Consider the following 22,566-nt stretch of genomic DNA (forward strand, 5'->3'; position numbering starts at 1 on the left):
GCAGGTGTTGACAGTGTGAAAATTACCGAACTATCAAGTTAATAAGTGACAGCTGCAAAATACTAACGCGAATTGTTTACAGACGAATGGAAAAACTGGCAGAAGCTGATCTCGGGGAAGATCAGTTTGGATTCCATAGAAATGCAACACGTGAGGCAATACTGACCTTGTGACTTGCCAGTTATAAGAGTCAAGGGGCATGAAAGGGAAGCAGCGGTTGGGAAGGGAGTGGGATAGGGTTGTAGCCTCTCCCCTGATGTTATTCAATCTGTATATTGAGCAAGCAGTAAAGGAAACAAAAGAAAAATTCAGAGTAGGTATTAAAATCCATGGAGAAGAAATAAAAACTTTAAGGTTCACTGATGACATTGTAATTCTGTCAGAGACAGCAAAGGACTTGGAAGAGCAGTTGAACGGAATGGTCAGTGTCTTGAAAGGAAGATATAAGATGAACATCATCAAAAGCAAAATGAGGATAATGGAATGTAGTCGAATTAAGTCAGGTGATGCTGAGGGAATTAGATTAGGAAATTAGACACTTAAAGTAGTAAAGGAGTTTTGCTATTTGGGGAGCAAAATAACTGATGATGGTCGAAGTAGAGAGGATATAAAATGTAGACTGGCAATGGCAAGGAAAGCGTTTCTGAAGAAGAGAAATTTGTTAATATCGAGTGTAGATTTAAGTGTCAGGAAGTCGTTTCTGAAAGTATTTGTGTGGAGTGTAGCCATGTATGGAAGTGAAACATGGACGATAAATAGTTTAGACAAGAATATAATAGAAGCTTTCGAAATGTGGTGCTACAGAAGAATGCTGAAGATTAGATGGGTAGATCACATAACTAATGAGAAGGTATTGAACAGAATTGGGGAGAAGAGGAGTTTGTGGCACAACTTGACTAGAAGAAGGGATTGGTTGGTAGGACATGTTCTGAGGCATCAAGGGATCACAAATTTAGCATTGGAGGGCAGCGTGGAGAGTAAAAATTGTAGAGGGAGACCAAGAGATGAACACACCAAGCAGATTCAGAAGGATGTAGGTTGCAGTAAGCACTTGGAGATGAAGCAGCTTGCACAAGATAGAGTAGCATGGAGAGCTGCATCCAACCATTTTCAGGACTGAAGACCACAACAACAACAACAATTCACGTGTGTTTTAATCATGGACATTTTCCAGTACATCTTCACCAAAGTTTTTTATTATCCTTACTGTCATAGTAATAATACCTCTTCTGTTGATCTCAACCATATTTTCTACATTTATTCTAAACACTGTGTGCATAGATAGGTTTTCATGGAAGATTTGAGAAAAGCTGATATTGTGTGGTTCTCCCAGTATTATGTATGGAAATTCCAATATTTAAATTCTTGACATCTTCTCAAATTACCACATAAGTGATACCTGTAATACTTAATTTTCCAGAAAGAATGTTTAAGACCATATTTGTAACAACCACTTGAAGTGTAATGTATTTGTAATACATACCTGTGTGGTACTTTCTTCCAAATGCTACTTTTTTAAAAAAAATTAAAATATCAATTTTTTTTTAGTGATTTACCATCAGTCAAATGGGTGTCAAAATGTAATAAGTTTGATTAAGTAACAATTTAAACTTTGATTTCTGTGTGTTTATATTCTCAAAAATATTTGTCTATCAGACATATCACTTGAAATGTCACTAGGCGGGGAAACTCCATAGTAATGCATCCTCTTATGTTAGCAGCTCCTGGGCTCGTTTTCTGGTTGTCCATCGCTCTTTTCTTTATGTTGCCAAATGTGCTGTCATCCAGCACGTAATCCACGATTTGAAATTCTTCTTCCCTCACCATCTCTTTCCTTGCATTTACCCTTTTTTAAAAGTGATCCTGTCGTAATTTATGTCATATGCAGTCTATTTTCCTTTTTATTGCATTCAGGAGTTATACCTCCTCTATCACCCTTCTGTGTGGCACCTCAGTTTTCACTCTATCAATCCATAAGTACAATGTGGACTGTGTTATGCAAGGACAGTAATTTGCTGAGGTATTCTGTTGCCTTCCACAATTTGGCGTAGCTCTTATATCACTCCTAAGGCAAATACTTTCCCATTCTCTTTTTTTCTTATTTAATCCATATACAGTATTTACTTCAAATGTCAAAGTACTTTTATGAGACAGAGTTTTTCATCCTTGTTGTTTAAGAAATAATGTACATTTGATTGGCGACCCTGGTATGAATGTTTTGCAGATAAATATTTTACCCGACGAAATGTTCACCCACATGCAGTCAGAATTTTGACCCAGTGTTTCTTTGAAGATTGTCTGCCCTATTTTCCTTTCGTTTAAAGAATATATTATTTTCTTTCAAAGTTTTTTATCTGAGGAAATATAACTATCCAAAAGTGTTGTGGTAAGAAACATACAATTGTTCAAATTCTGATGTGTAAACCACTCAAAACACAGTATTACTATTTTGTGATGTATATTGTTACTAGGAAAACTTGTTGGTTAATGAAATATTTCAAAATACACACATCAAAAACAGTTTTGCATCACCTTGGTTCCCCAAAATCCTAAAGACAGATGTTAACTGTTGGTATTGTATTACAGACACAGTCCCTTTAACTGTTCAGAGATGTCACTAAACCTGCCCAAAGATGAAAACAACAATGCACGAGTAGCACTTATTAGACGGAGGGGATCCGACAGCCGAGCAGTTCCAATCATTCCACCAGGAAGTAGGTAAATGGCTCGTGTTGTTTGTAGTTCAACCATGCTTAAACAGTCAATACCACAGTTTGATCATGTCCTCATTGTTACTTTGTGCCAGGAAGGGCTCCCAACAAGGGAAGTGTTCAGGCATCTCAGGGTGAACCAAAGCGATGTTGTTCGGACATGGAGGAGATACAGAGAGACAGGAACTGTCGATGACATGCCTCGCTCAGGCTGCCTGAGGGCTGCTACTGCAGTGGATGACCACTACCTACGGATTATGGCTCGGAGGAACCCTGACAGCAACGCCACCATGTTGAATAATGCTTTTCGTGCAGCCACAGGATGTCGTGTAACAACTCAAACTGTGCGCAATAGGCTGCATGATGCGCAACTTCACTCCCAACGTCCATGGTGAGGTCCATATTTGCAGCCACGATACCATGCAGTGCGGTACAGATGGGCCAAACAACCATGCCAAATGGACCACTCAAGATTGGCATCACGTTCTCTTCACCAATGAGTGTCGTGTATGCCTTCAACCAGACAATCATCAGAGACGTATTTGGATGAAACCCAGTCAGGCTGAATGCCTTAGCACACTATCCAGCGAGTGCAGCAAGGTGGAGGTTCCCTGCTGTTTTGGGGTGGCATTATGTGGGGCCGATGTACGCCGCTGGTGATCATGGAAGGCGGCATAACAGCTGTACGATACATGAATTCCATCCTCCGACCGATAGTGCAACCATATCGGCAGCATATTGGAGAGGCATTCGTCTTCATGTACGACAATTCGCGCCCCCATCGTGCACATCTTGTGAGTGACTTCCTTCAGGATAACTACATTGCTCGACTAGAGTGGCCAGCATGTTCTCCAGACATAAACCTTACCAAACATGCCTGGGATAGATTTAAAAGGGCTGTTTATGGACGGCGTGATCCACCAACCACTCTGAAGGATCTACGCTGAATCGCCGTTGAAGAGTGGGATAATTTGGATTACCAGTGCCTTGATGAACTTGTGGATAGGATGCCATGATGAATACAGGCACGGATCAATGCGAGACGAAGTGCTACTGGGTATTAGTGGTACCGGTAAGTACAGCAATCTGGACCACCACCACCTCTGAATGTATCGCTGTATGGTGGTACAACATGCTATGTTTGGTTTTCATGAGCAATAGAAAGGGCAGAAATGATAATAAAGTTGATCTTTATTGCAATTTTCTGTACACTGTTTCGGAACTCTCAGAACCGAGGTGATGCAAAACGTTTTTTGATGTGTGTATATGGTTTTGTTTCTAGAATAATCTTGGCAGGCAAATTTCTGCACTGAAAATGTTTGAGCATAAAAGTAGAACCCAATGGTAACTCCATTTAAACAATACCCAACCAACAGTGACCTCATTAAAAATACAAGCATAGTCTACATTTTCTGTACTTGATTATGTAATTATTGTGTATTTTAACATTTGGTAAGTTATTTACACAAAATTTCATATGCAATCCTTTAAATATGCAGTACAGACAGGACCAATCAAGACTTGTTCTGAGAGTCACTTACTACTAAGCCATTGTCAGTGTGTCTGACAAGCACTGTCAGTCATCACCAACTCATGTTAAGCAATTTATATTTGAGAAACTGGTGTTAGTTATCATTCATACAAATAGGTTGGACTCCATGGAGTCGATGAAAATTACCTGATTTTGTGAAAACTAATGCACAGTGTGGTCTGCAGGTGGATAATATCACTGTAGACTATAAATTTAAATTAATGAAAGTCATCTTAGTTCAGGCCAGCATTCTTTTTTTTTTTTTAACTGAACTAGAGTGAGAACATTTATAATGTAAAAAGATCAGTAAATTCATGCACTGAAGACAACTGCAGAGTGAAAGGTCCCTAATACCCTCAATTTGACCCATTTGTTGATTTATCACAGGAGTAGTAGAAAGTTATTATTTCTGGTACAAGCGCATGTTGATTCCTTGGTGTCAACACATGGATTGAAATAAAACACCAAAAACAAAGATATCAAAGCAAGGTAGTGATAAGCTGAGCTCGAGAAGGATTTTTCAGAACTGAGAATTGAGTGGAAGTGACAGAAAACTGGAAAAGCAAGTACTCCAACCAATATTCCAGAGGTAAACGACACAAGAAGATACAGGAAAAGAATATAGTGTCACCAACGGAGCAGACAAGGGAAGAGGTTACTTGAGATTTCTGAAGAAGAATATGGGAGGAGAAAGGAAAGGGTGAAGAGGTCCTACGCAGAGGAGGAGGAGAAAATGCAATCCATGGTCATACAAATAATGGAATGAAAGATCGCCAACTACTTCTTCTGTCCCTAAAAGTGTTTTAATTACAAACAAATCAAGTTGCACTAATGACATGTGAAATGTAACTCAAACCTACACCATGGGGAAATGCAACAGGGCAAGAAAAATATAAAGTAAATAAAAATAATGAGAAAGGGGGAGAGAAGCCATGTAACTGTATGGGATGGCAAACAGCAGTAAGTGCAGACAGTTACAATTAACCCGAGAACACTGGGGGCGGGAGGGGGGGGGGAGGATGTTACATTGCTACTAAACTATTGTAAAGTTAACTATTCCACATTTTATTCAAAGGAAGTTGTAATTGACAGGTAATGCATTAGCTACTTGCAGCTATTAGATCTCCAATGGTATGTTACGTACCAAATTAAGACACAATGTACTCTTTTACACCCTACGGCAATCAAAAGTTTCATGACAGTTTAGTAATCTGCGGTTAACAATGAAATAAGCAAATACCTACTACAACAATGAAAAGTATGAGATGCTAAACAATGAATAATAGGACAGATCTCAACTCACTGGATGATGGGCAGCTGACAGTTGTGTTGTTAGTCCTTCAAAATTATAGTCTTCTTCCGAACAAAGGAACATCATGTAATAGATACAAAAGTATACAATCAAAAGAAAATATTCTAGAACAATGACTCAGCCATCATCCACACACTGTTGGAGAGCATGACTTGGTTCTGCTCACTGTAATGTTCTAGTGGCCAACTAAAGCAAAAGGTAGTTTATGAGTCGATTATAATCATAAGTCCACAGAAATACTTTCATTTTCTTAATTGTATAGGAACTAAAATAAAACTGCTTCTATGAAGTGCTACGTCAGTTATAAAAAATTTATTTCTTATTTACATAATAAAATAAAATTGCTGTATGTCACACTTACTTCCATCTAGGAACTTTAATAAAATCACTTTCTACTGTAATGTGTTTTTCACCTGACTTATGAATAGTCTGAATAACTTTTCATTTCTCACAGAATATGAAACTTGTGAATGCCAGTACAAAAAACAGGAACTCCCTCACAGCTCACACTAGTCTCTTGATGGAGCTCCATAAATACAATTCAAAATTAGCCAGTCACTGCCTGCTTACTGATATAATACTGCTTCTATATATGACTCAATATTCTTCAGACACCACAACAAACAATTGCTTCTACAGATATATTCTCATTCGGTAATCTTCGTGGAAGACAATACAAGGGAGGAGTTATTGCAGCAAGCTACCTACTGAAAACTTGTCTTATTTCTGGTAGCTCAAATGTAACTGATTACATTATAACAATAGCATGCCATACACCCACACAAATTCAGCATGAAAGGCTGAAGAAAACTATGACAGCAGGATATCCCCATCTTTGCCATTGCTGACAATGAGCTGTTGGAATTGTTTAACTAAGTCAGCATTCTCAGTCAGAATTTGGGCAACTTCATCCTGAATTGCCAGCGCATCTTTGAGGCTACTGCGCAAGACAGCATAGCGTCCTGAACTGGAACGGTGTCGTCGTTCCATCTGTGAAAAGATTACAATTGCAACAAGGCATATTAATTGGCAAAAGTTCTTGCTTACTGAAGTACTTGTTTAAATACTAAATATAAATAATTAATTTGTTTGTCTTTACGAGATAAAATAACAGATTGACTACAATATTTAAAATCAAGTGAAAATAGATCTTGGCATAACACATTAACAAATAAACAGCAACTCAGATGGCGGGACAGAGGAAGTATTAGAAACTAAATTATTTATAGAAAGGATAAAATGCAAACTTCTGTGAAACACAATTATAAAATTAGTTTTTCCATTTGTTACTCAATCAAAATAGTATATCTTGAAAATGAATTTATATGTCTGAATAGTGTAACGAGGATGTACAATACTCATAGGCAAAACTGCATATAAAAAATACAGGAAATGAGACGAGCTAGCACTTTGAAATTCCTTTTTGTCTGCTACTCATTTTGTGCAACATCATATACTCCCCAAAAGTGATATCAACCATTCTTATGAAAAGTTGACACATTACCAAGTGTAGGAACCATTAAACTGTCTTGTAGTAAACCAAAATGTCAAACATCTTCTACAATGATAACTGGTTTTCTTCCTTTACAGAAGATCTTTGGACACACAGTAGTTACAGGGCAACCAGTCAGTTTCAGGCGCTGTGCACAGTATTCATATGTGACTGATCGACACTGTGAACAGTACCTGTGAGTGACAGGTTGCTCTGCAACTACTACTGATCTGAAATTGTTCTGTATCTGACAAAACAATGTGGAAAAATATGCTAGACTGTTATTATTGTTGTTGCTGTTGTGGTCTTCAGTCCAGAGACTTGTTTGATGCAGCTCTCCGTGCTACTCTATCCTGTGCATGCTTCTTCATTTCCAAGTAACTACTGCCACCTACATCCTTATGGATCCGCTGTGTATTCATCTCTTGGTCTCAAGTCTACAATTTTTACCCTCCGCAATTCCCTCCAATACTAAATTGGTGATCCCTTGATGCTTCAGAATGTGTCCAAACCAACTGATCGTGTCTTCTAGTCAAGTTGTGCCACTAATTCCACTTCCACCCCCCCCCCCCCAATTCTATTCAGTACCTCCTCATTAGTTCCGTGATCTACCCATCTAATCTTCAGCATTTTTCTGTGGCACCAAATTCCAAAAGCTTCTACTCCGTTCTAGTCTAAACTATTTATCGTCCATGTTTCACTTCCATACTGGGCTACACTCCATACGAACACTTTCAGAAAGGACTTCCTGACAAATCTATACTCAATGTTAAAAAATTTCTCTTCTTCAGAAACGCTTTCCAGTCTACATTTTATATCCTCTCTACTTCGACCATCATCAGTTGTTTTGCTCCCCAAATTGCAAAACTCATCTACTACTTTAAGTGTCTCATTTCCTAATCTAATTCCCTCAGTATCACCTGTTTTAGTTTGACTACATTCCACTATCCTTGTTTCGCTTTTGTTGATGTTCATCTATTACTCTCCTTTCAAGACGCTGTCCATTCCATTCAAGTGCTCTTCCAGGTCCTTTGCTGTCTCTGACAGAATTATGTCATCGGCACACCTAAAAGTCTTTATTTCTTCTCCATGGATTTTAACTGCTACTCTAATTTTTTCTTTCGTTTCCCTTACTGCTTACTCAATATACAGATTGAATAAAATCGGGAATAGGCTACAACCTGTCTCACTCCCATCTCAACCACTGCTTCCCTTTCATGCCCCTTCACTCTTATAACTGCCATCTAGTTTCTGTACAAATTGTAAATAGCCTTTCCCTGTATTTTACCCCTGCCACCTTCAGAATTTGAAAGAAATTATTCCAATCAACAATGTCAAAAGCTTTCTCTAAGTTTACAAATGCTATAGACATAGATTTGCCTTTCCTTAATCTATCTTTTAAGGTAACTCATACGGTCAGTATTGCCTCCTGTGTTCCAACATTTCTATAGAATCCAAACTGATCTTCCTCGAGGTTGCCGTCTACCAGTTTTCCCATTCGTCTGTAAAAAATTCATGTTAATCTTTTGCAACCATGACTTATTAAATTGATAGTTCCATAATTTACACACCTGTCAGCACCCGCTTGCTTTGGAATTGGAATTATTAAATTCTTCTTGAAGTCAGGGTATTTTGCCTTTCTCATACATCTTGCTCACCAGATGGTACAGTTTTGTCATGGCTGGCTCTACCAAGGCTATCAGTAGTTCGAAGACTTAGGTCTTTCAGTACTCTGTCATATTCTTCACGCAGTATCATATCTCCCATTTCATCTTCATCCACGTCCTCTTCCATTTCCATAATATTGCCCTCAAGTGCCCTTGTATACACTCTCTACATACCCTTCCATCTTTCTGTTTTCCCTTCTTTGCTTAGGACTGGTTTTCTATCTCATCTCTTGATATTCATACAGGTGGTTCTCTTTTGTCCAAAGGTCTCTTTAACTTTCCTGTAGGCAATATCCATCTTACCCCTAGTGATATATGCCTCTACATCCTTACATTTGTCCCCTAGCCATCCCTGCTTATCCATTTTGCATTTTCTGCTGATCGCAGTTTTGAGATGTATGTATTCCTTTTCACCTGCTTCATTTATGCATTTTTATATTTTCTCCTTTCATCAATTAAATTCAATCTCACTTCTGTTACCAAGGATTTCTACTTGCCCTTGTCTTTTTACCTACTTAATCCTCTGCTGCCCTCACTATTTAATCTCCAAAAGCTACCCATTCTTCTTCTAATGTATTTCTTTCCTCCGTTTTTGTGAATAATTCCCTAATGCTCTCTCTGAAGCTCTCTACAACCACTGGTTGTTTCAGTTTATCCAGGTCCCATCTCCTTAAAATTTACCTTTCTGCAGTTTCTTCAGTTTTAATCTGCAGTTCATAACCAATAAATTGTAGTCAAGAGACCACATCTTCCCCTGGAAATGTCTTAACAATTTGAAACCTAGTTCCCCAAGCTCTGTCTTACCATTATACAATCTATCTGAAATCTTCTAGTGTCTCCAGGCCTCTTCCACATATACAGCTTTCTTTCGTGATTCTTAAACCAAGTGTTAGCTATGCTCTGAGCAAAATCCTAGCAGGTGGCTCCCTCTTTCATTCCTTACCCCCAATTCATTTCACCTATTACTATTCTTTCTCTTCCGTTTCCTACTATCAAATTCCAGTCCCCCGTGACTATTTAATTTTCATCTCCCTTAACTATCTGAATAATTTCTTTGGCACACCATCCATTTCATCAATTTCTTCATCATCTGCGGAGCTAGTTGGCATATAAACTTGTACTTCTATGGTAGACGTGGGATCCGTGTCTATGTTCGCTACGATGATTCATTCCCTATGCTCTTCGTAGTAGCTTATCCATGCTACTATTTTTTCATTCATTATTAAACCTACTCCTGCATTATCCCTATCTGATTTTGTATATAACTCTGTATTCACCTGACCAAAAGTCTTGTTCCTCCTGCCAGAACATCACTTATTCCCACTATATTTAACTTTAGCCTATCCGTTTCCCTTTTTGAATTTTCTAACCTACCTGCCCAATTAAGGGACCTGATATTCCACACTCCAATCCGTAGAATGCCAGACTGTACAAAAGGGTATTTCTCACATCAAGCATGAACAACATATTCATAACAAGCATATGGAGTAGCCAGACCCAATTAAAATATTCACTGACAAGTCAAATGTAACTGATCAACTAGGTGCGGCTGGCATCTTCTTCTGTAGGGGTTTCGAAGCATAATAACATTCTTACTTACTCAGAAAACAGTACTGTTTACCACAGAGCACAGCCATTGTGCAAACTCTCCAGTTTGGCTGCTTGTGGTGAACAAGATTTTGATCTTATCTGCCTTGTTAAGTGTCTTCAGCTGCCAAAGACTGTGGTCATGTATGTGTGTATGTATTGCATTTGCATGAGAATGCGTGTGCGTGTTGTCTATTTCCAATGAAGGCCTCATTGGCCAAAAGCTCACTTTCCAACAGTCTCTTTGTTGTGAACAGAGTTACAACAGTAAATATTTGAAGGTATTAAAATTCACTACAGTACCATATTAAAACATCTCTCCCTTAGAAAAAGGCTGCCTAATAGCAAAATTAGTCAGCTTCAAAAGTGCTGTGTCGTCCGAACAATACACAGCCAGGGCAAAAGCACCACAGCCGCAAAGATGCGAACTGGTGCCAAAGCCATAGAAACTCGCCACTTGCACGAGTTCCACCAGCACCACGGGCAACGCTGAGGATGAAGATATTGACTTCACCTTGGCCTATTGCCAGCAGAGTACAATCCAACAATGACTGGATGACAACAAACAGAAGCTTACTTGGAAGATAGAAGAGCAGCTCTCGTCCACTTGGTTATATCTCTTCGGCCAGGGCTGACTTACACAGGGAAAGTTGTTAGTGGACTCTTAGAAGTGAGCAGATAGGTGTTCTAAATTACATTTCCTATGTACTGTCAAGTTTACCTACGATTATTTGCACTTAGCCATTGTGGGCCTTTTTTGTGTTATATTAGATGCAGTGTTGCAGACTTAATCATTCAAAAAGTCACAAAGATACGTAAACCTTTGTAACTCATTTGTGTGACTTTGTTACTAATTTGTTGGAGTGTTGCACAACCTTCGTTCCCCTTCCTGTTACCTGACCCTGGGGCATAGTTATGTAATAGTGGCAGGGAGAAATTGTGTTAGCGGTGTACCGCACCAGAAGCCACTTCACGAACTCACAAACTTGGACTACCATAACAACAGTGGCAACTCAGCCTCCACAGAAGATGCGACGAGGCCTTTACGAAATTACCAATGAGGGTTTACAAAATAAAAAGCATGGAAATTCCAGCACAATTTTCCACATAATAAGAACTCTTGGGCCTGGCACAATTTTCCACATAATAAGAACTCTTGGGTGTGCAGCTACAAAAGCCCATCAAGAAGATATGGAGTATAAATTTCATAAACAAATGACCAAAACAGTACCCATGCAGATAACTTTCCTGCCAACAGCACTCATCAAAATGAGCCTCTGAGGTGGAATACTTCCTTTTAACCCTCCCTAAACCATATCTGACAGCCCCTTAACATCCCTCAATAATACAATGAAGAGCCAAAGAAACAGGTACACCTGCCTAATATCATATAGGACCCTGCGAGCATGCAGAAGTGCCGCAACATGACGTGGCATGGACTCGACTAGTGTCTGAAGTAGTGCTGGAGAGAACTGATACTACGAATCCTGCAGGGCTGTCCATAAATCCAAAAGAGTACGAGGGGATGGAGATCTCTTCTGAACAGCATTGCAAGGCATCCCAGATATGCTCAATAATGTTCATGTCTGCAGAGTTTGGTGGCCAGTGGAAGTGTTGAAACTCAGAAGAGTGTTCCTGGGGCCACTCTACAGCAATTCTGGATGTATGGGGTGACGCACTGTCCTGCTGAAATTGTTGAAGTCCGTCGGAATGCACAATGGACATGAATGGTTGCAGGTGATCAAACGCGATGCTGGCATATGTCACCTGTCAGAGTCATATCTAGGCATAACAGGAGTCCCGTATCACTCCAACTACACACCATTACAGAGCCTCCGCCAGCTTGAACAGTCCCGTGCTGACATGCAGGGTCCATGGATTCGTGAAATTGTCTCCATGCCCATAAACGTCCATCAACTTGATACAATTTGAAATGAGACTCGTCCGACCACGCAACATGTTTCCAGTCATCATCAGTCTAATGTTCATGTTGACCGGCCCAGGCAAGGTGTAAAGCTTCATGCCGTGCAGTCATCAAGCATACACAAGCGGGCTTTTGGATCCAAACGCCCATATCGATGATGTTCATTGAATGATTTGCACACTGACACTTTCTGATGGCTCAGCATTGAAATCTGCAGCAATTTGCGGATGGGTTGCACTTGTTTCTCTCCGAACGATTCTTTCCAGTCATTGTTGGTCCTGTTCCTGCAGGATCTTTTTCTGGCTGCAGCAGTGTCAGAGATTTGCTATTTTACTGGATTCCTGATATTCACAGTACACTCTTGAAACGGTTGTGCACGAAAATCATCACTTCATCGCTGCCTGGGAGATGCTGTATCCCATCACTCATGGGCCGAGTATAACACCACGTTCAAACTCAGTTAAATCTTGATAACCTGCCATTGCAGCAGCAGTAACCGATCTCACAACTGCGCCAGACACTTGTTGTCTTATGTAGGTATTGTCTTATATAGGAACCAAATTCTGCCTGTTTACATATCTCTGTATTTGAATATGCGTGCCTGAACCAGTTTCTTTTGCACTTCAGTGTATGAAGTGAATCTGTCTGAAATGGTAGTACACATCTCTGCTATATACCCCTCTATTAATGAAGTCAAAACGTGATTATCAATAACCCAAAAAAACATCCCGAACAGAAATAAGTCATAAAAACCCAAAGACCAACAATTTTAAGCCTCCTAGAACCCTTTGTCTTACCAAAGCTACTCATATACTTCCACTATCATCCTCAAACCCTCTAATGATCCCCTACATTTATATAATTCCCTGCTCACCTCTTTACAGAATGAAAACTAATCAGTTACCACACTTTGACAAACTCTTGTTTCATGCCTGGCATATGCAACTGAGGAGTGACAACAAAAATGGTATTTCAAAGCAGCTACATCATAAAGACTGAGTGTCAACCTCTAAATCCCTGTTTTGCATCTGATGGATTGCCACAAATTATCCCTGTGACACCTCCACATGTAGCCATTGGAAGAATGTTGGCACAACACCTACTTCAGTCTAATATCACTGCCACATATGTGACATTTACAGTAGTCCTCAATGACACCTGGCATTTGCAAAAATTTAATGATTGATTCTGCATCTCCCATCTCACCCCACAGCATTCAGCTACTAAAGGTTAATTTTGGATCCAAGCTACAAAAAATAACACAAGAAAATCACAACCAAAATAATCAACTAGTCAAAAAAGCATATACCACAGATTATATATGATATAAGAAACAAGGGAATATACCACATAAATAAAAGAATACATATGTCACACAATTATAAGACAAAACATAACATTCGATGACTGAAAGGACTTACAGCACAAACAAAAATTTCAGTTCCAAAAATAAAATTTAGTTTACCTACAATCCAAAATGTACGTAAACTGTGTATATAATTCACAGTTCACATAAACTGCAATAACAGTTTTCTCCAGTCACTAAGATAACCACAGATAGGAAAAACTTCACTTTGTAAACAAATGCCCAACACTTATTGACTTGTACACTACAGTTCAGTCTCCACCTTGGTCTCATTGGAAAAAAAACTATATACTGGAGGCTATTTTTGTTCCCAGTGTTAGGCTTATGAATACTACTACTAGTTTCAAATTGTACCTCATCTGACACAACAATCTACACAAGAGAATAAATGCATTGTGAGGCTGTTATAAGTATGCCTATTTTTTAAATTGTTTCCTACAGGAAGTTTGAAGACAGCCATGAGACACTATCCTTACTGAACATTTATGTGCAATGGATACTTTGTGTCTATAAGTGGAATTGGGCAAGATAATTATTCCATGTGATATTATTGAATGGAAGCATAAAAAGTAAGCTAATTTTCTAATGCTTTCTTCACTATAATCATCAATGAGGTGAAGAGCAAACATTGCTGAACTAGCAAAATTTTATGAGATCTATACCATGTAATTCTCAATTCACTGCTGATGAATATGCACATACTGGAATTTTGAACAGTCAGTTTTACATATATCCTTTCCCACTTTCTGTATTGTTATTGACGGTTTATCTTGCCTTGAGAAGGACTGAATAATTTGTTCCTTCTAAGAACTGACAGTCCATTTATTACTACTGTCGCTGCAGCTCTATTCAACTTTTATTATGATGCTTGTATTATCAGCGAAAAACATTATTTCTGCTTTATCAGAGTACTGTGGAAGGTCACTTACAAGAGTCAGAAAAGGGAGTAGTCACAGAATTGAATCCTGTAACCTTGCAGACCAGCTGTGTTAGCTTCTCTTGGCTGAGAAGAGGAGTCAACATTAGATCTGCATGAGCTATCTAAAATACCCTTTGCTTCCTGTCAGTTAAATATGAAGTTGAACCACCTACTGTACCTCAAAAGCCATAAACTTCTAGTCTTTCATTCCAATGTATACTAAAGTTTGCATACACAATGGAAATATTGTAAGCTTCAAGTTTCTCAAAAAAAAAAAAAAAAAAAAAAAAAAAAAAAAAAAAAAAAAAAAAATGCACAGTCAAATCCCCTACAAAGATATGTGAAATCTTGTCACTGCCAGTAGTAGATGGCATGTGCGGTAGAGAGATCATTCTACAATCCTTATTGTGACTGACTCAGAATCATATTTGTAGATATCCTGAACATTCTAAACTACCGTGACTTTTGAGAAGCAAGTGAACAGTGAAACAGCCTACAGTTATTAATACCTCTCCTATTCCTCTCTTAAAGATGGGTCTAAAATGGCATACTTAGACGTTTAGTCTGCCTAGGAAGACAGCTTGTCAGAGTGCAATAACTACATGACAACAATATGCTTTTAATGTTTTGGCTGAAAAGTTATCAGCCCCATGAGAACTTCTGCTTTTAAAAGAGCCTTAAGTTTGTTAACATGGTTAATCCACATCAACAACAGTTCTACATTCTTCTTCTTTCAGTGCCTATCTGGTTCAGATGTTGGTGATCATGATTATTATTCTTTTCTTGTTGGTAGCAACACGGAATAGTTTTGTTGGAGACACAGCTAACCAGCATCTAAGGTTGTTGAACCAAGATATACGTCTTCTTCCAGGACCTCTTTTGCCATTGATTTTCAAACTCGCACTTTCATATGAATCAGCTGCACAACAATTGGGATTCATAATATCCAGTTTTATGGTGCTATACGATAAGCTCATTTATTTGAAGAAAGTGTATGGGGCCTGAAGATGGCAAAATGATTTGCCAAAACTGGTTGCTTTAGAAATAAAATAAAATGTCTTAAAGTGTACAGCTGTTGGTACAGTTTATTGAATTGAAAAATATAGTGGAGATGTTGAATCACAGACAGGCACAAAAGAAAGACTGCTGAACAAGTAAGCTTTCGACCAAAAGGTCTTCTATCCTTTTCAGAGAATAGTCATCATTCCATCTTGGGTTTTCCATTGTTTGTTTATTATAATCAAAAGAAAACAATGTTTGGGAGAATAAATTAACAAAGATGTTTAACCAGGATATAATCCACCTGAAGCCTCATAAAGTACTGAGATTTAATTGCAAAAGATGTTACAAAGGAACACAGCTTCTTTTTAGAGCTTCAATACAATCTGTGTAACAGCACAAAAGTTCCTCGGTGTAATCTCTTCCAAGCTGTGGAGAGGACTCCTAACTGAATAGGTATAATTATGAAGTGTAATGAATATTCAAATGAAACATATTACTGGCAGCTTCCTTGTAATTTGGTTGGGATTTAAAACAACAAAATACAATGGCTACTAACAGGTGTTGGCTCAGTGGTATGTACAGCAAACACCACACTGATCATATTATGCAACTAATAATTTTCTTGATGCTGGGGTCCACAGATCTTATAAACAGATTAAAGGAACACTTTGTTCTGCAAAGTCTGTACTTCTGTATTATATTTTATTTTCTGCTAGTGGCCTATTTCAACCACTTGATCATTTTCAAGTTATCATGTACATATAATTGAACATGATACATTGTTATCTTACATGGGACCAAAAAACTTCAAGTGTGCATCCGCTGCAGCACAACTGGACAGTGCATACACACCCCCTGCGGAAGCAAGCATACCAGTGGTGTTGTAAAAACTGACTCACATGCATGCAGATTAGTAAATTTCATTTCACAAAGTATTCTGAGCTATGTGGAATGGATGGATAATGATGTTTGGACCTAAGTGTTTGCTCACAACCTGCTGGAAGTGATGAACTGAAAATGAACACGTGGACTGTTTTGACTGCCAACGTATCATGTCCCATCATATATATATAATAGCTTGAAAATGGCCACATGGCTACAACTGACCAATGGCACAATATAAAATATAGTACAAGAATATAGCCTCTGCAGAACAGTGACCTGTGTCTAGTTTTACCTTTATGAGATAAGGGGTCGAGAGGAGTATTATGTACTAATCATCGACTTTAACCAGTGACATAATGTTAATGGCTGCTGTGATGTCACGTTTTGATGCATATTTTGACAGTTTGGTCGTTAGTTGGCAAAGCCAAATAATATGAAAACAGAGTTGAATGTGGTGGTTGCGACACATTGATCTACAGCTTAGTCCGAAGTATAGGTTAGGTTTGAAGGTGACAGTTTGATTGCGAGGCAGTAGAACTAATGAATGTGAAAGCAACAAAATCTAATCTAGTACAGATTAGGTTAGAAGGTGAACAGTTTGGTTGTGAGTTGATGAAGCCAAAGAATGCGACAGCTAAAACCCTGGCTGTGGTGACAGAGTGGTCAGTAACTTAGCCCATTTGAAAAAATTTACATTTATATGACATTATAGTTACCATGGTGTTTATGACATTTGAGCATTTTTCCTATGTCACTTGTCAAAGCCAATGACTAGTACTGAATATTCCTCTTTATCCAAGACAAGCAACATCTACCAACTATTTCTACATTACAATAAAACTTTGACCAGTTCTTCAATGGTTATATCATGTTGTTGTTGCTGTTGTTGTTGTTGTTGTTGTCTTTAACCTGAAGACTGGTTTGATGCAGCTCATCGTATTATCCTATCTTGTGGAAGCCTCTTCATGACTACCACAACCCACATCCATTTGAATCTGCCTTCTGTACTGAAGCCTTGGTCTCCCACTACAATTTTTACCTCCCACAATTCCTTCCATTAACAAACTGACAATAACTTGATGCCCCAAAATGTGTCCTATCAAAACCAATTAATCTTCAGCATTCTTCTGTAGCACCACATTTTGAAATCTGGGCTTTACAGGAGCATCCAATTCCACCCATCTGCTTTGACCCATGACATCATCAACATGATGGAAATGACTATTTCTAGCGTATAAAAAATGATGACAGTGACATTACTACATACACATGAATACAATAAAAAAGACACAATAACATCGGACTCCAAAAATAAAATGAAACTAGAGGACAGCTGTGGAAAAAGGGGGATTTAGGGTTGGGACAAGCTAAATATACAACAAACCACCATACCAAAATTTAAATTACAGCATTCTGCTACACCAACAAAGCCACAGGAATCAGACATTTCGCTTAGCGTATACAGCTCAACCGCAGCCACTGCTACCAAAAAACAACACCTACAAGCCCAGAAACAGGGAATCGGACATTTCTCTTGACCTATATATCTGCACCGCAGCTATCGATACCAGGAAACATCTACAACCCCCAAAAGTGGAAACAAAACATCAACGAGTCAAAAACCCAAATAACGCATATTCAATACATCAATTAACCACGGGCGCGCACGCCCACACCCACCCACACACACACACACACACACACACACACACACACACACACACACACACACACACACGAGTGTGAACATCTGCAGAAGCTGCATACAGACATCATATCATCACCCATCTCAGAACATAATGATGCACTCATGAACTTCACAGTCATATTCATATCTAACAAAAAAGCAATTTAAAAATTAGAATTATTTCTGCACAACAAATACCAAACTACTCAGATCTAACAAAAACGCCAAACACATATAACAATCAAACCTTCATAACTCACTGAAAACACTTACCCAACTCATGTTACCACACCAACTATCTAAACTCAAAAACACATTCGCAGGATGACAATGAAACGTCAAATAAACCACCAACACCACACATTAAACTCAGAATGTCCACATCCACTACCAGAACAAACAAAACCAACTGAAAAACTCTGCCCTGTAGTGATGTCACACACCACAACACCATTATGTCACAGGTTAGCAACACCTGATTTACTTTGACTACATTCCATTACTCTTGTTTTACTTTTTTTGATGTTCATCTCTAGTCTCTTTTCAACACAATATCTGCTGTATTCAGCAGATCTTCCAAGTCCTTTGCTATCTCTGATAAACTACAAAGTCACTGGCAAACCTCAAATACTCTTTCCAAATTCCTCCTTGGTTTCCTCCACAGTTTGCTCAATGTACGGACTGAATAACATTGGGAATAAGCTACAATCCTACCACACTCTCTTCTTGACTATGGCTTCCCTTTCATGTTCTTTGACTTTAATTACTGTAGTCTCATTTCTGCACAAGCTGTTAATAACCTTTTGGCCTCTGTATTTTATCCCTCCTACCTTCAGAATTTCAAAGAGTGTATTCCAGTAATATCATGCAAAACATAACACAATCCTGAACCACACTACAGTAAGAGTTATGTAGTAGCTCCCTACTGCATTTTTAGTATCTATGTACAATACGTGTTGATAACGTGCATAAAAATACCCACCGGATATTTGTCTTAGCTATTACCAGTACAGATTTTCTGAATTTACCTCTAGTGTTTTATTTTTAAGAATTTGTTACACAAAGTTTGAATGTAGGCATCAGACTATGTACTACAGATCAATCTGTTATCAAAATGTTTCATTTCACATTTGTTTGCTTTGCCAACTCTCAACGGAGATGTCACCTTAGATAAGATGTACTTTTCGTTCCAATCGATCCATAATGAGGAGATCCTCTGGAATGAGGAACATCTCAGAAACCAAGAATACACAATAAATATTTACAAAATAAGAACAAGTACACTCGTGTACCTTCCACAGATGCCAAATGAATTACATTTAAAAGGATATACACCTTGTCACCAAATATTAACCTACAACTCAGGCAATACTATACATCAATCTATCATCACAAACAGAGTAACAGGAGGGGGAAGGGTTTGTGCAAGTTGTCATTATCACATTCTAGCCCAACACAACAAATCAATAATAAGGAAACCACAGGATGCGGCCTGTCAGCACAAAATTATTATGAGACAACTACAAACTGGAAACGATTTTGTTTTATTACAGAAGTGCAGACATGTGTAAATCTAATGCAACACATACATAAAAATATACACATTTATGACCATAAGCAATGATGCAGAAAATAACTAATAGTAAATTCAAAATACTGAAAATAAAAACACAAAGCACAGTGTACTACCTGATAAGGTGTGTCCTTCCCTTGCTCAATAATCTCTTGCAATCGAGAGTGGAATGAAGTATCCTCATCATGCAACCGCGTAGCAAATGCATCCAGGCGACTGCTATAACAAGCAACATCTTTGGCAAGAATTTCTGCTTGCAGAAATACTGTCTGTGCCATCTTGTACCAATCAGCAAGACAGTCTGCTATGTGAGCATGCACAGGAGACACTTCCTTTTCCAATAGGTACCTCAGACGTTTTGCAGCCTCAGCTACTTTTACTCTCTCTAGGGCATGGAACTGCTCCTCATTATAAGTAAGATTGCGGGCTGCTCTGTCTCGAAGGAGATGCTGCCATGAATCTCGTAAACGGGATACAAGTGTTGCTGCCCTAGCTGGGGCACCAGGAGAGGGTGGGGCACCAGCTGCACTAGTCCACTCACGCCGCAGGGCACCATCAGCCACACAGCGCCGGCGCAGCTGTGTTGCTGCTGGTGCCAGCCCTGACTGCAGCTCTCGGGTCACTGCTGATGCTTCCAGCTGCCAGTCTGTCACAGCATCATCCATTGACTTCCCCATCATCTGAAGCAGTACCTTCACAGAATGCTGTGCACGGTCTGCTGTAGAGACAGTGTTTAAAATGTGTCGAGTTACTTCTTGTGCCCTTTCCACCTGTGAACAAACATTGTCAAGTGATTGGCAAACCACAGCCGAGAACTGTTCTGCACACATATGAGTCAGTTTACAAGAGCGATGAAGCCTTTCTATGCGCCTTTTGTACGCATGTCCAACACTACAAGCACTTTTAGCCAGGCTGGCATCATTTTCTACAGACACTAAATTTGGAAAAGTTGGAAACTTTGGTAATTCAACATCATAATAAGCTGTAACATTGTTGTTCTCCCTGCTGAAAAGCATTATAGGATCATCATCTCTTGTATTTGGATAACCTCTTCCTAAAGTAGAGGTTTCAATATAAGAAAGTAAATGCTTCTCTTGGAAGATGATAATCTGGCTTGCAGGTGAAACTTCAGTCTGCTCCATTATTAAACTCTGAAATTGGTCATATGTATCTTCTGGGTGGAGATAAATTCTAACAGAATGTGTCCTGTTCACATGAAACAAGTGAATTAACTTCCTTGATAATATACCTGTGACTTCAGAAAAGAAACGATCAAAACTCCATATACGTTGTGCATCCACTTCCAAAAGACCTGCCAAGAGGGGGGTTATAATTTTCTTCAAACCTCTACTTAGCTGACAACTGTCTGGCAGCTCTCTGCTCCATTCAATAGGCCCACTTTCTGAGGTCTGGCATCCAGAAATAACTCCAGATGCCTTCTTAGTTGTTATGTAATACATTGTCTCTTTGTTTTTCCTGCCACCAAACGGACGGAACGGTAAGTTCCCTGTAGCGACGTGGTACAAAGTGACACCGATAGACCAGAGGTCTACTGTTGCACCAAAAGTCTTTCCAACTGGTTTTCGCAAAACAGCCCTTTCGTACATATCAGGATGCAAATACTCTTCTGTTCCATACAAGGACATGAACTGTTGGTCTTCCTCCAGTTCTCGCGCAGCACCAAAGTCGGTCAGTTTATATACAGTCCTCCCATCATCTGTGATGAACTTCATTATGTTTCCTGGCTTCAGGTCCCTATGAATGAGATTATTGTCACGAAGATGTTTCATTCCAGCTGTAAGATGTTCCAGTACAAGTAAAAACTCTTCTTCTTGTAATCCGTACGTATTTTCCGGATCATCAAGTATGTTAAAGAGACTGCCACCAGTACACAATTCCATAACAATCACTTTTCCCCTCCCCTCCTGATCTTCTTCTATTGCCAGGAGTTTAACGATGTTTTCATGTTTAACTTTCTTTAGCACTTCGAATTCCCTAACCTGTACATCAGGTGGTCTCATCTGACTCAGCTGATTGAATGTCTTCACTGCAACAGGCTCCCCATTATTTTTATGTACGCCTTGATACACAGCTCCAGTTGCGCCTTTCCCCAACACATTTGTTGTGCACCAGACATAATTCGTTGAGCCTCGTAGAAAAGACATCTTGTTTTAAAATTTGAGGAAATATTTACACCATAAACACTTCAACACAGAATATCACACACGGATTCTTCTTCTTCTTGGTGCAGTAATACAGCACGACACTACACTGCACTTCCACTTCCTGGTTCCTACACCCACAGGCCACAACACAACACAAACCACAAAGTCATATGTCACAAACAGCAATCTCGCACATATCGATAACAGATTGTCGAGGGTTATTATAGATCGATGAAATCACAAGATAGATAATGAAAATAACATAGCTGATAGCATATCTGATATAACGCAGATCACTCCTCATAATGATAGCTGAGGCTCGTGGCTACGAACATCAACTCCTATGAAATTCGACGCAGAAGGGGAATGATGAATACGGGTTTATTATTTACCTTTTCTATAATTACAATTTATAAGAGCAAGAAAACAACCCCTTTTGCTGCGTGTTAACGCAGTAGTGATATAAAAAAAATTATAATAACTTTGCCGAATTGTGGAGTGTGACTACGAATAACCAATTTAGCGGTCTTGTGAAAACATGACTCACATGTACTTCTATATCTACCTGCATTCTCTGCAAACCTCTGCGCTCTGAACTTAATACAATTGTCTTCGCGGGCCTTACGGGATCCATATGTAGAGGACTGCCGTTTACCGGTACTCCTAGATTCCTCACTTAATACTAATTCTTGAAATGCTGCAAGTAGGCTTTCGTTAGTTAGATTCGGTCAGACTAAAATTTTTC

The 22,566-nt window shown here is 39.0% G+C and overlaps 1 protein-coding gene across 1 annotated transcript; it reads right to left on the reverse strand.

Annotated features, from left to right (window-relative positions):
* Nucleotides 1-5,851: 5,851 nt before the first annotated feature.
* LOC126262907 (serine/threonine-protein kinase TBK1) lies at nt 5,852-21,996 on the reverse strand. Its single transcript, XM_049959813.1, has 2 exons — nt 19,773-21,996; nt 5,852-6,544 (listed from the first exon to the last, which is right to left on the reverse strand). The coding sequence occupies exons 1-2, from the start codon at nt 21,819-21,821 to the stop codon at nt 6,365-6,367; spliced, it is 2,229 nt and encodes a 742-aa protein (XP_049815770.1). The 5' UTR covers nt 21,822-21,996; the 3' UTR covers nt 5,852-6,364.
* Nucleotides 21,997-22,566: the final 570 nt, after the last annotated feature.

This window comes from Schistocerca nitens, chromosome 6 (assembly GCF_023898315.1).
Source record: "Schistocerca nitens isolate TAMUIC-IGC-003100 chromosome 6, iqSchNite1.1, whole genome shotgun sequence".
Lineage (NCBI taxonomy): Eukaryota > Metazoa > Arthropoda > Insecta > Orthoptera > Acrididae > Schistocerca > Schistocerca nitens.